The following is a 13070-nucleotide window of genomic DNA, read 5'->3' as shown; positions in this document are numbered from 1 at the left end:
AAGGCACACTTAACCAGCATGGCTACCACAGCATTCTGCATTGATATGCCATCCCATCTGGTTTGAGCTTAGTGGGACTATCATTTGTTTTTCAACAGGACAATGACCCAACACACCTCCAGGCTGTGTAAGGGCTATTTGACCAAGAAGGAGAGTGATGGAGTGCTGCATCAGATGACCTGGCCCCACAATCACCCGACCTCAACCCAATTCAGATGGTTTGGGATGAGTTGGACTGCAGAGTGAAGGAAAAGCAGCCAACAAGTGCTCGGCATATGTGGGAACTCCTTCAAGACTGTTGGAAAAGCATTCCAGGTGAAGCTAGTTGAGAGAATGCCAAGAGTGTGCAAAGCTGTCATCAAGGCAAAGGGTGGCTACTTTGAGGAGTCTCAAATGTAAAATATATTTTGATTTATTTAACACCTTTTTGGTTACTACATGATTCCATATGTGTTATTTCATAGTTTTGATGTCTTCACTATTATTCTACAATGTAGAAAATAGTACAAATATAGAAAAACCCTTGAATGAGTAGGTGTGTCCAAACTTTTGACTGGTACTGTACATACTGCAGTGCATTCGGAAAGTATTCAGACCCCTCGACTTTTTCCACATTTTTTTTAACGTTACAGCCTCATTCTAAAATGGATTTAAAAAAATTATAATCTCATCAATCACACAATACCCCATAATGACTAAGCAAAAACAGTTTTTATTTTATTTTAGCAAATTTATTATTAATAAAAAACTGAAATGTCACATTTACATCAGCTCAAATTAAACATCACAAATCAGAAAAACAAATAAGTCCCCAATCAATACTTAAAATTTCCCGAACGGCACCAGAAAATCAAGGTGAAATGTATTTTGAATTTTGTTCCAGTAAGACGGTGCATTAAAACCAAAAGCAGATTTATCTAGCTCTTTAAAGACCCTAGGAACCTCAAGAGTTAACCAATCCTGTGAACCGGTTAGGCAACTCAGGTGTTTATCCTTCAACAGCAAAGTTAGAAAATACAGAAGTTTATGAAATAGGGCCTTGTAAAAAAAAAAGGGACTAATGTAGAGATTTAGGGGTCTTTAGAGAAGTCCAGACAACCTTTTGATGAGTATCAAAACTCTCACATGTAACAAAATGACGGCCACTATGGTAGATGGCATCCAAAGGTTTAAGAGTAGTAGCAGCTGCACTTTGATAAATAATATCACCATAATCAACAACAGATAAAAAGGTTGACTGAATAATCTGCTTCCTACTGCTAAGAGAAAGAATCTGTTTCGGTAGAAAAAGACAACTTTAAATCGTATCTTCTTAACCAGCTCATCTACACGTTTTATAAACATCAAATCCATATCAATCCAAATGCTTCAGTATTTATATGCACAAGCACGTTCCATTGGAGAACCATCTAATGACTGAACATATAGGTAATCTGAAACATTCTTACAAGAGTTTAAAAACAACATGTCATGTATTTTGCCTGTATTAAGAACAAGTTTTAAATCAGCAAGGGATTCCTGCATAGCTATAAAAACTGATTGTAGTTTAGACACAGCCTGATCAACAGTCAGGGCAATTGCAGACATATTACTATCATCCGCATCATCCGCATAATATGAAACCAGACCAGGATCCAATTTGTCGGCCCCTGTGGATATCTTGTCTATTGCTAGTCTAAAAGAAAAGCTTCACTATAATGGTTCATTGGATCAGTCTAAAACTTTGCACATACACTGCTGCCATCTAGTGGCCAAAATCGAAATTGCACCTGGGCTGGAATAATACATTATGGCCTTTCTCTTGTATTTCATAGATGATGGTACAAAAAAAATACCAAAAAAACGGTTGGTTTTTTCTTTGTATTATCTTTTACCAGATCTAATGTGTTATATTCTCCTACATTCCTTTCACATTTTCACAAACTTCAAAGTGTTTCCTTTCAAATGGTATCAAGAATATGCATATCCTTGCTTCAGGGCCTGAACTACAGGCAGTTAGAAATTAACAAAAAAAAAGGGGCGAATCATTAAGAAGTTTTAAGGCTCTGGAGTGTACTGTCTCTAAATTCATTTTAGTCAAGACGTCAGCTGCTTGGTCCATGGTCACGTTGTTTCGCTGTGTTTGTCACTATTTCTAGATATAGTATTTGCCATAACAAGAAGGTGCCAACATAACGTTGCAGTTATTTCTTGACTTTAGAGTCTGCATATCTTTTGTAAAGATAGGGAATGCCAAACGGATCATGTTCACCTGACTACTTCATTGTCGCCATACTGGAAATGAAGTATTTTTTTTTTACCATTCATACTTGATCTTACTGGATTTATCGCTCAAACTTTAACACAATAAGCACCATTTACTTCAGAGAACACAAAAGCACTGACAATCCCAAATCAAAGTGAACTAATGCCCATTAGGTACAACGGCCACACAAGAACCTCCCTGCTCAACTGGTTTAGTCCTCAAGATCACACAACACACCCTCTCTGTGTCAACTATTCCCAGCCAACTTTTACTCATCAGTCAGCTATCTGGGGGGGGTTCTACAGCCCCAGTTCACTGGAAATTTACCCAGCAAAACGAATCAAGTTTACCAAGCAAAACCAGCCAAGTTTACCAAAGAAACTCCAACCAAATGTACCCATTAAAACCAACCAAATTTACCCACCAAGTTTACCATGCAAAGCCAACCAAGTTTACCAAAGAAACTCCAACCAAATGTACCCATTAAAACCAACCAAATTTACCCACCAAGTTTACCAGGCAAAACCAGCCAAGTTTACCAGGCAAAACCAGCCAAGTTTACCAAGCAAAACCAGCCAAGTTTACCAGGCAAAACCAGCCAAGTTTACCAGGCAAAACCAGCCAAGTTTACCAAGCAAAACCAGCCAAGTTTACCCAGCAAAACCAGCCAAGTTTACCAGGCAAAACCAGCCAAGTTTACCAAGCAAAACCAGCCAAGTTTACCAAGCAAAACCAGCCAAGTTTACCAGGCAAAACCAGCCAAGTTTACCAGGCAAAACCAGCCAAGTTTACCAGGCAAAACCAGCCAAGTTTACCCAGCAAAACCAGCCAAGTTTACCAGGCAAAACCAGCCAAGTTTACCCAGCAAAACCAGCCAAGTTTACCAGTCAAAACCAGCCAAGTTTACCCAGCAAAACCAGCCAAGTTTACCAAGCAAAACTAGCCAAGTTTACCAAGAAAAACCAGCCAAGTTTACCAGGCAAAACCAACCTGATCCTTTCAGTATACTAGACCATGTCTGACTCTTGTTTTTCATTTCATTCCTAAAAAGCACTCCAGTGGTTATAGTTATGCAACAGGTTTTGGCGTCTTCATGGGTGGGTCTTTATTGTCTCTGCATCAAACACAACATGAGGCGGAAAAGTGGTGTAAACAGTGACTCTGGAGTGCACCTCATCTTGCTCTGCCATGACTTCTGACAAACCATCGATTTTTTGTTGTTGTTAATCCTTGCTCTGACTTGCTCATTGTCTTTATTACGATGTAACGTTGAAACAAAAATACAACGTGTTCAATCACAGGTCATCATTCAACAAAAAAAGTGTTTGGCTGCTGAATCCCTGTTACTGTTATGCAGTCCATATGGATAGCATTCCAATCAAATCAAATCAAATTTTATTTATATAGCCCTTCGTATATCAGCTGAAATCTCAAAGTGCTGTACAGAAACCCAGCCTAAAACCCCAAACAGCAAGCAATGCATGTGAAAGAAGCACGGTGGCTAGGAAAAACTCCCTAGGAAAAACTCCCTAGAAAGGCCAAAAACCTAGGAAGAAACCTAGAGAGGAACCAGGCTATGAGGGGTGGCCAGTCCTCTTCTGGCTGTGCCGGGTGGATATTATAACAGAACATGGTCAAGATGTTAAAATGTTCATAAATGACCAGCATGGTCAAATAATAATAATCATAGTAGTTGTCGAGGGTGCAACAAGCACCATTCCAACTGGACTGTTGAAGTGAAATGTTTCAGTAGTTAGGGAAAAGGCACCAGACCCAGAAACTCCCAGAAACTCTTGATGCAATATGAAATAATAAATGGGTGGAGGAGATTAATCATAAACCCAAATTGAGAACCTTTTGTTTGATTATGGGTGAATTGGTGTGTGAGAGATATAATTATGTATAACCTACCTAAAAGCAAGAGATCGTTATGTGCACAGGTAAGATCAGGGATATTGCCTCTGCATATTGAAACAGGTAAGATCAGGGATATTGCCTCTGCGTATTGAAACAGGTCAGATCAGGGATATTGCCTCTGCATATTGAAACAGGTATTGTGGTGAACTGGAAGAGGAAAGCCTATGTAACTATTGTGACCTCAAAGAAATAGAGACTGTAACTAATTGTATCCTCTATTGTCTTTTCTACCACGATATACGCTCGCTCTTATTCCAGAAAGACCACCGGATATACCCTGGTATTATGTAGCCATGAGGAGACAGACCACCAGATATACCCTAGTATTATGTGGCTGAGTGATGAGGAGACAGACCACCAGATATACCCTGGTATTATGTAGTCATGAGGAGACAGACCACCAGATATACCCTGGTATTATGTAGCCATGAGGAGACAGACCACCAGATATACCCTGGTATTATGTGGCTGAGCCATGAGGAGACAGACCACCAGATATACCCTGGTATTATGTAGTCATGAGGAGACAGGCCACCAGATATACCCTGGTATTATGTAGTCATGAGGAGACAGGCCACCAGATATACCCTGGTATTATGTGGCTGAGTGATGAGGAGACAGACCACCAGATATACCCTGGTATTATGTAGCCATGAGGAGACAGACCACCAGATATACCCTGGTATTATGTAGCCATGAGGAGACAGACCACCAGATATACCCTGGTATTATGTGGCTGAGTGATGAGGAGACAGACCACCAGATATACCCTGGTATTATGTGGCTGAGTGATGAGGAGACAGACCACCAGATATACCCTGGCATTATGTGGCTGAGCGATGAGGAGACAGACCACCTGTGTATGTATGTATGTATGTATGTATGTATGTATGTATGTATGTATGTATGTATGTATGTATGTATGTATGTATGTATGTATGTATGTATGTATATACAGTGTTTGTATACAGTGTTTTGTATATTATTGTACTGTGTGTGTCTGTGTATACAGTGTGTCTATACAGTGTGTATATACAGTGTGTATGTGTATATACAGTGTGTGTATACAGTGTTTTGTATATTATTGTATTGTGTGTGTGTATATACAGTGTGTGTATACAGTGTTTTGTATATTATTGTACTGTGTGTGTGTGTGTATATATACAGTGAGTGTATACAGTGTGTATATACAGTGTGTATGTGTATATGCAGTGTGTGTATACAGTGTTTTGTATATTATTGTATTGTGTGTGTGTATATACAGTGTGTATATACAGTGTGTGTATACAGTGTTTTGTATATTATTGTACTGTGTGTGTGTGTGTATATATACAGTGAGTGTATACAGTGTGTATATACAGTGTGTATGTGTATATACAGTGTGTGTATACAGTGTTTTGTATATTATTGTATTGTGTGTGTGTATAGACAGTGTGTATATACAGTGTGTGTATACAGTGTTTTGTATATTATTGTACTGTGTGTGTGTGTGTATATATATACAGTGAGTGTATACAGTGTGTATATACAGTGTGTATGTGTATATACAGTGTGTGTATACAGTGTTTTGTATATTATTGTATTGTGTGTGTGTATATACAGTGTGTATATACAGTGTGTGTATACAGTGTTTTGTATATTATTGTATTGTGTGTGTGTGTGTGTGTGTGTGTATATACAGTGTGTATACAGTGTTTTGTATATTATTGTATTGTGTGTGCTATGGGATGTCATTTTTACCAGACTTTTGTTTTTCACTCTTTATGAGATGCGCAATGCAGAGAACACCGGAAGAGAAGAATTATGATTTAATCACCATAGTTAATTACTGTAATGTTTGTTTATGTGTCAATTAATCCCATAAGGGATAGTTTGCCAATTAGAGATTTGACACACACGCAAAAAAATGTCATTCATTCATTTAATTCCCAGTCCCATACCCTCCTCTGCTCTTACGTACCGACAGCAGACTGAGCACGCACACCTGCAACACACCTGCAACACACCTGCACAGGAGCAGTGATCTTACTCCCTGTCCCTGCCCACGACACACCTTGTTCTGAGGCCTGAGTCAGCCATAGGTTGTATGAGTCAACACACCCTGTTCTGAGGCCTGCCTTTGCCCAAAGTTTTTTATGAGTCAGACGGTGTGGTAGTAAACTGTCTTCACTTTCAGTCTATTGTGTGATAGTGTTAGGATGGTATATGGTATATACTCATTGAAAGAAAGGGTTCCAAAAGGGTTCTTCGGCTGTCCCCATAGGATAAGCGTTTTTTTTGGGTTCCTGGTAGAACCCTCTGTTTTACATGGAACCCAAAAGTGTTCTACCTGGAACGAAAAAGGCTTATTTCTTAGTTCTCATATGGGGAGTGTAGAACATAAGATGGATATGATATGGAACTCTATCCCAGTGTGATATAAAATCTACTAAACAGTCTTTCTGTCTTAATGCCATACCCTCTTCTTTGAGTCATCTCTCTCTTTATCTCACACAAACACAGAGACACACACACACACACACACACACACACACACTCTCTCTCACTTTCTCACTTTCTCTCTCTATTTTCTCACAATGGTGTCACTCTGGTACATAGGGTTGAGACAGGCTGCTGAGCAGTGAACTCTTTCATCAAACCAAAGCCAAGCTAGTTGTGAGGGCGGTGACTATGAGGAAGTCCTCTATAAATATATCAACGCTTTCTACAGTTTCATTCCATCCGATCACACTACATCACTAGACCACAGAGAACCTTACCTGAGACGTACCTGTCCTGATCCCTCCACTGTGACCTAATGGTAATGGTGAGTATAGAGATTTGACTGCTTTTGGTTGGTGGCTGCTATTCTAACTGTTTGATAATGAGGTTTTTAACTCTGAATTAATTTACAGATACAATATTTGAATTTTCTAATAAGAATGTCAGCAGCATCATGAGGCTGTTCGTAATTCCTAGTGTTATCGCTGCTAATTAACACACAACGATTGAACGCTGCTGTAGTAGGTAACCGATAGCAACCATGGCGATATTATGTTTGTTATCAGGGATACAAGGGGTAAGTGTAGGGTTGTTAGGTCGGGGTATTTGGGAGAGAGGTCTGTTATAATAGGTTACATCCTGATCTGTTATACTAGGTTACATCCTGCTCCCTAGACCTGCTCTACAGCAATGCTTCCTAACTCCAGTCCTCCAGGACGCCCAACAGCCTAACCCCTGCTGAGGGTCCTGGAGGACCTGAGTTAGGCTGTTGGGGGTCCTGGAGGACTGGAGTTAGCCTGTTAGGGGTCCTGGAGGACCGGAGTTAGGCTGTTGGGGGTCCTGGAGGACCGGAGTTAGGCTGTTGAGGGTCCTGGAGGACCTGAGTTAGGCTGTTGGGGGTCCTGGAGGACCGGAGTTAGGCTGTTGGGGGTCCTGGAGGACTGGAGTTAGGCTGTTGGGGGTCCTTGAGAACTGGAGTAGAGAACCACTGTTGGGGGTCCTGGAGGACCGGAGTTAGGCTGTTGGGGGTCCTGGAGGACTGGAGTTAGGCTGTTGGGGGTCCTGGAGGACTGGAGTTAGGCTGTTGGGGGTCCTGGAGGACTGGAGTTAGGCTGTTGGGGGTCCTTGAGAACTGGAGTAGAGAACCACTGTTGGGGGTCCTGGAGGACCGGAGTTAGGCTGTTGGGGGTCCTGGAGGACTGGAGTTAGGCTGTTGGGGGTCCTGGAGAACTGGAGTAGGGAACCACTGCTACAGACAAAGGGCAACTAATCTGTTTTTTGGGGGATAGGGACCTTGACCACCTCTTATCCTTAGTGAATGGTGATCCTTTGGAACACATTGAGATGAGACGATACTGTACCTAACAATGAATTGTGAGTGGTGATAGCCAGGACATGTCCGTGTCATAAAACCAATGTATTCGCTGGTAATGTGTTAAAAGGTGTTGCTAACACAATTACAGCACTGTTGTACACTGATCAGAGATGCACACGCCAGGCTCAGCACACCTTGTGTCAGTCAGAGCTTTAATCATACTGCACCACACCTTGTTGTGTGATTGGCTCCAACAGGGCAAAAATCTGATATCAACTTTGGAGGGGACAATTCCTGAAGGGGACACCAAAAGTAGTGCTGTAACACATAGCCTACATTGTAATATGGTAAATGTATATTGTGGAACCAAAGAAATAAGGTGTTTGCCGTACTCCTAACTACCGGTACCCAAAACTACACAACTAATCACAACAGCAATACCATTGCCTTTAACAAATATTAGTTCAGTCACCAGTTTAAGTTGAGAGTGGGGGTATCCATGGCATTTTCCAATTATGTTCCTATTTTACAAGTCAAAAAAATTGAGAACCTTTCATAATGTTGCCAAACAAAGACTCAACAAACTTACCTGAGACTCCCTGTCTCTGCCAGTCTGTCCCTGCATATCTGTCCCCAACTCTGCTGTCTGTGTGCCATCTGTTGCCTGCGCTGCCTAATGACATCATTGTGAAACATTTCCATTAGAATTTAATTTCTTTCTTATAAACATTTTATCAACTAGTCTTTGAGATATTAGGCTACTAGGGTTCTTACTATGCGTTTTGGTGTATTGAAAAATACTCTGATGTCCGTCTTTTATTTTTCTGCCATTTTTCTACCTGGCTGGCTGGCTACACACACAGTGTGTAGGTTATTTACAGTAGGAGATGGGCTTCTATCATCTTCAATCATTCTATTTGGGCTTCGATCTAAAAGGTAGCTAGCAAATGTGAAACGGATTAAAATGACAAGAGTTGACAGCTGTATGAGTTCACCATTTACACAACATACGACGCCACATAAATGGAATAGGTACTAGCTAGCTTAATAGTTAATATTTGCCCGCTAGCTCTGCATATTCAGCTAGTGTGTGTGTGCGCGATTGACTGGATTAACCTCACGTCAGTTACGTGCATTGAGTGCCTTTCAGACAGTAGATATGACCTCTCTGTTACCTAACAAGCTAAGGAACTGGCAGTGGATCAAACCATTGTGAGGCAAAGGGTGGGGGGGTCGCAATCTTTTGAAACTTAAAAACGCGCTATTAAGTGTCTATAATCAGCACAATTGCTTTCATTGCGTATTATTAATATTATTTAAATTACATAGTTATGTTTCAGTGATATATTGGGGGGGACAAATCATATTTTTCCCAGGAAGGGGGGGTCGTGTCCCCCCCGTCCCCCCGGGATTCCCGCCCCTGGGCTCTAATCAAATCAAATTAAACTTTATTTAAAAGGGGCATTTGATCTATGTCAGAAAATATTTGTATATTAAAAAAGTTTGTGGAATTGGAGAGAGAGAAAAAAAAAACGTTTTTCACATATGAATAACCTATTATTATTGCTGTTGTGATTATTAATACTGCTATCTATTATAGTTATTGTTAATAGCAGTATCAATGTTAATAACATTAGTAATATTATTATTCATATTATTTATATCTATGTCATTATCATTATGTTATATTCTGTCAGTAATTCTATTGGACCATCCACCTTACGAAATTCACATGACCTACAGTACAGTACAGTGCAGTGCAGTGCAGTACAGTGCAGTACAGTACAGTGCAGTACAGTGCAGTACAGTACAGTGCAGTATAGTGCAGTACAGAACAGTGCAGTATAGTGCAGTACAGTACAGTGCAGTATAGTGCAGTACAGTACAGTACAGTGCAGTATAGTGCAGTACAGTGAGAGAGATTATTTCCGTCAGGTAGCCTGTTCTCTCTCTCTCACAGACTCCACCCTATTGTTATTTCAAGCAGATACCGTTCATTTCCGAGGGAGCAGTCTTTCGAAAAGTATCTCACGCCTGAGTGAGAAACTAAACAACCAATATCGATTAAACTGATTCCAAAAATAATTATTTCCGGAACAGAATTTGTTAAAAACGAGAAATAGACAATATTTGGAACCTTTATATTCATTTTTATATTCAATCTTCCTGGGATTTACAACTAGATTGTACATCCAGTGGTCACAACCGATTTTCGAAATGAGTATCGTGACTCAAGACCATGTATTTTTGTCCGCTTTGCAGCCCAAGACCGCCGTCAGCACTTACGCGGTCCCGTCCGAGATCCAGCTCGGGGGGAACGGGGTCACCCTGTCGGATGAGATGACCCGGGGAAAGCGGGTCCAGCAGCAGGTTGCTATGCGGCTCGCCGAGAAATCATCGACTATTCCGCGACAGAACGGCTCAACCTCCTACTATTCCTCCTCAGGTAGGACTGAACTCATCCCCTATGGTGACATGGTACTCAAATGTACAGCAGACTACTACTGAATTGTTTTGATACATAAGAAAACTATTGACTTGACAATGAAATGTGTTTATTGTAACCGAACAACGTATTTAGCGTATCTCTATTATATGCCCATAGGGGCCGATCCAAGACCCGTTAAAACTTGCATAAATGGAATGTTATTTCCATTTTTATGTACTTTTCTCTAATACCATATTCTGACCTGGGATTTATGCATGGAATATAGCATGCTATTCACCAGTTAACTATTCGTTTGTGGTGGAGATGAAGGTGTGGCCCAGGTGTGTGTCTAGGATTGTGTAGGACGTGTGTCTACAGATAAACCATATTCTGTCCTTGATTTAATTCCCTAATAATTCCACAACCTTTAGTCGAGGGAGAAAACCATGAATAAGGTCTAGCGAGCCTACCAGTTCTGAGTGGGGAAAATCATCTACTTTATTTGTGTTTTGTGTTTTTACATTTTTTTTTTTATAGAAATAACACAATTTTTCTATCCATCGTAGTTTACAACTTGATAAGAGCTATTGATGAGAGCTAGGTAAATGACTAATCCGTTTGGATAAGAGGATTGTAAATATAAATTACAATTATTTTAGATCTACTGAAGACCAATGTGAAACAAGTCATACGGCAACAAACTGAAGCATATCAAACATATCAACGTTCCCACAGGGAAGTTTATGAACTACAGTGTGCCATTAATGCAGAATTTAAATTGTATCTCCTTTTAACTTGTATCACGTTACATATGCCTATCTGGAGCCAATGTCAATAAGGCCCACAGTGTTCCTGAGAGTTGCTAGCATTACTGGGTCATTATAGGCTGACGTCGTGCAATCATTTAGCCTATCCATGTAGCCTATTAGAGTCATGATGGGGAACTCAGACTCCATGTAGCCTATTAGAGTCATGATGGGGAACTCAGACCCCATTTAGCCTATTAGAGTCATGATGGGGAACTCAGACTCCATGTAGCCTATTAGAATCATGATGGGGAACTCAGACCCCATGTAGCCTATTAGAGTCATGATGGGGAACTCAGACCCCATGTAGCCTATTAGAATCATGATGGGGAACTCAGACCCCATGTAGCCTATTAGAGTCATGATGGGGAACTCAGACTCCATGTAGCCTATTAGAGTCATGATGGGGAACTCAGACCCCATGTAGCCTATTAGAATCATGATGGGGAACTCAGACCCCATGTAGCCTATTAGAATCATGATGGGGAACTCAGACCCCATGTAGCCTATTAGAATCATGATGGGGAACTCAGACCCCATGTAGCCTATTAGAATCATGATGGGGAACTCAGACTCCATGTAGCCTATTAGAATCATGATGGGGAACTCAGACCCCATGTAGCCTATTAGAATCATGATGGGGAACTCAGACCCCATGTAGCCTATTAGAATCATGATGGGGAACTCAGACCCCATGTAGCCTATTAGAATCATGATGGGGAACTCAGACTCCATGTAGCCTATTAGAGTCATGATGGGGAACTCAGACCCCATGTAGCCTATTAGAATCATGATGGGGAACTCAGACCCCATGTAGCCTGTTAGAATCATGATGGGGAACTCAGACCCCATGTAGCCTATTAGAATCATGATGGGGAACTCAGACCCCATGTAGCCTATTAGAATCATGATGGGGAACTCAGACCCCATGTAGCCTATTAGAATCATAATGGGGAACTCAGACCCCATGTAGCCTATTAGAATCATGATGGGGAACTCAGACCCCATGTAGCCTATTAGAATCATGATGGGGAACTCAGACCCCATGTAGCCTATTAGAATCATGATGGGGAACTCAGACCCCATGTAGCCTATTAGAATCATGATGGGGAACTCAGACCCCATGTAGCCTATTAGAGTCATGATGGGGAACTCAGACTCCATGTAGCCTATTAGAGTCATGATGGGGAACTCAGACCCCATGTAGCCTATTAGAGTCATGATGGGGAACTCAGACTCCATGTAGCCTATTAGAATCATGATGGGGAACTCAGACCCCATGTAGCCTATTAGAATCATGATGGGGAACTCAGACCCCATGTAGCCTATTAGAGTCATGATGGGGAACTCAGACCCCATGTAGCCTATTAGAATCATGATGGGGAACTCAGACCCCATGTAGCCTATTAGAATCATGATGGGGAACTCAGACCCCATGTAGCCTATTAGAATCATGATGGGGAACTCAGACCCCATGTAGCCTATTAGAGTCATGATGGGAAACTCAGACCCCATGTAGCCTATTAGAATCATGATGGGAACTCAGACCCCATGTAGCCTATTAGAATCATGATGGGGAACTCAGACCCCATGTAGCCTATTAGAATCATGATGGGGAACTCAGACCCCATGTAGCCTATTAGAATCATGATGGGGAACTCAGACCCCATGTAGCCTATTAGAATCATGATGGGGAACTCAGACCCCATGTAGCCTATTAGAGTCATGATGGGGAACTCAGACTCCATGTAGCCTATTAGAATCATGATGGGGAACTCAGACCCCATGTAGCCTATTAGAATCATGATGGGGAACTCAGACCCCATGTAGCCTATTAGAGTCATGATGGGAAACTCAGACCCCATGTAGCCTATTAGA

General features: G+C 41.2%; 1 protein-coding gene across 2 annotated transcripts in view; it reads left to right on the top strand.

Annotated features, from left to right (window-relative positions):
* Positions 1-6869: 6869 nt before the first annotated feature.
* The window catches only part of LOC115196574 (plakophilin-3-like), a 51161-nt gene continuing 44960 nt past the window's right edge, over positions 6870-13070 (top strand). Inside the window, exons 1-2 of one of the 2 annotated variants that reach the window (XM_029757417.1) lie at positions 6870-6968; positions 10221-10404. In XM_029757417.1, the coding sequence (XP_029613277.1) occupies positions 6960-6968; positions 10221-10404 (193 nt within the window). In that variant the 5' untranslated portion in view covers positions 6870-6959. Of the gene's footprint in view, positions 6969-9952; positions 10405-13070 lie in introns of those variants that run through there. The other variant, XM_029757416.1, reaches the window with a different exon arrangement.

The sequence above is a fragment of the Salmo trutta genome, chromosome 7 (genome assembly GCF_901001165.1).
Source record: "Salmo trutta chromosome 7, fSalTru1.1, whole genome shotgun sequence".
NCBI classification, from domain to species: Eukaryota; Metazoa; Chordata; class Actinopteri; order Salmoniformes; family Salmonidae; genus Salmo; species Salmo trutta.
This window is presented reverse-complemented; position numbering and strand designations above follow the sequence as displayed.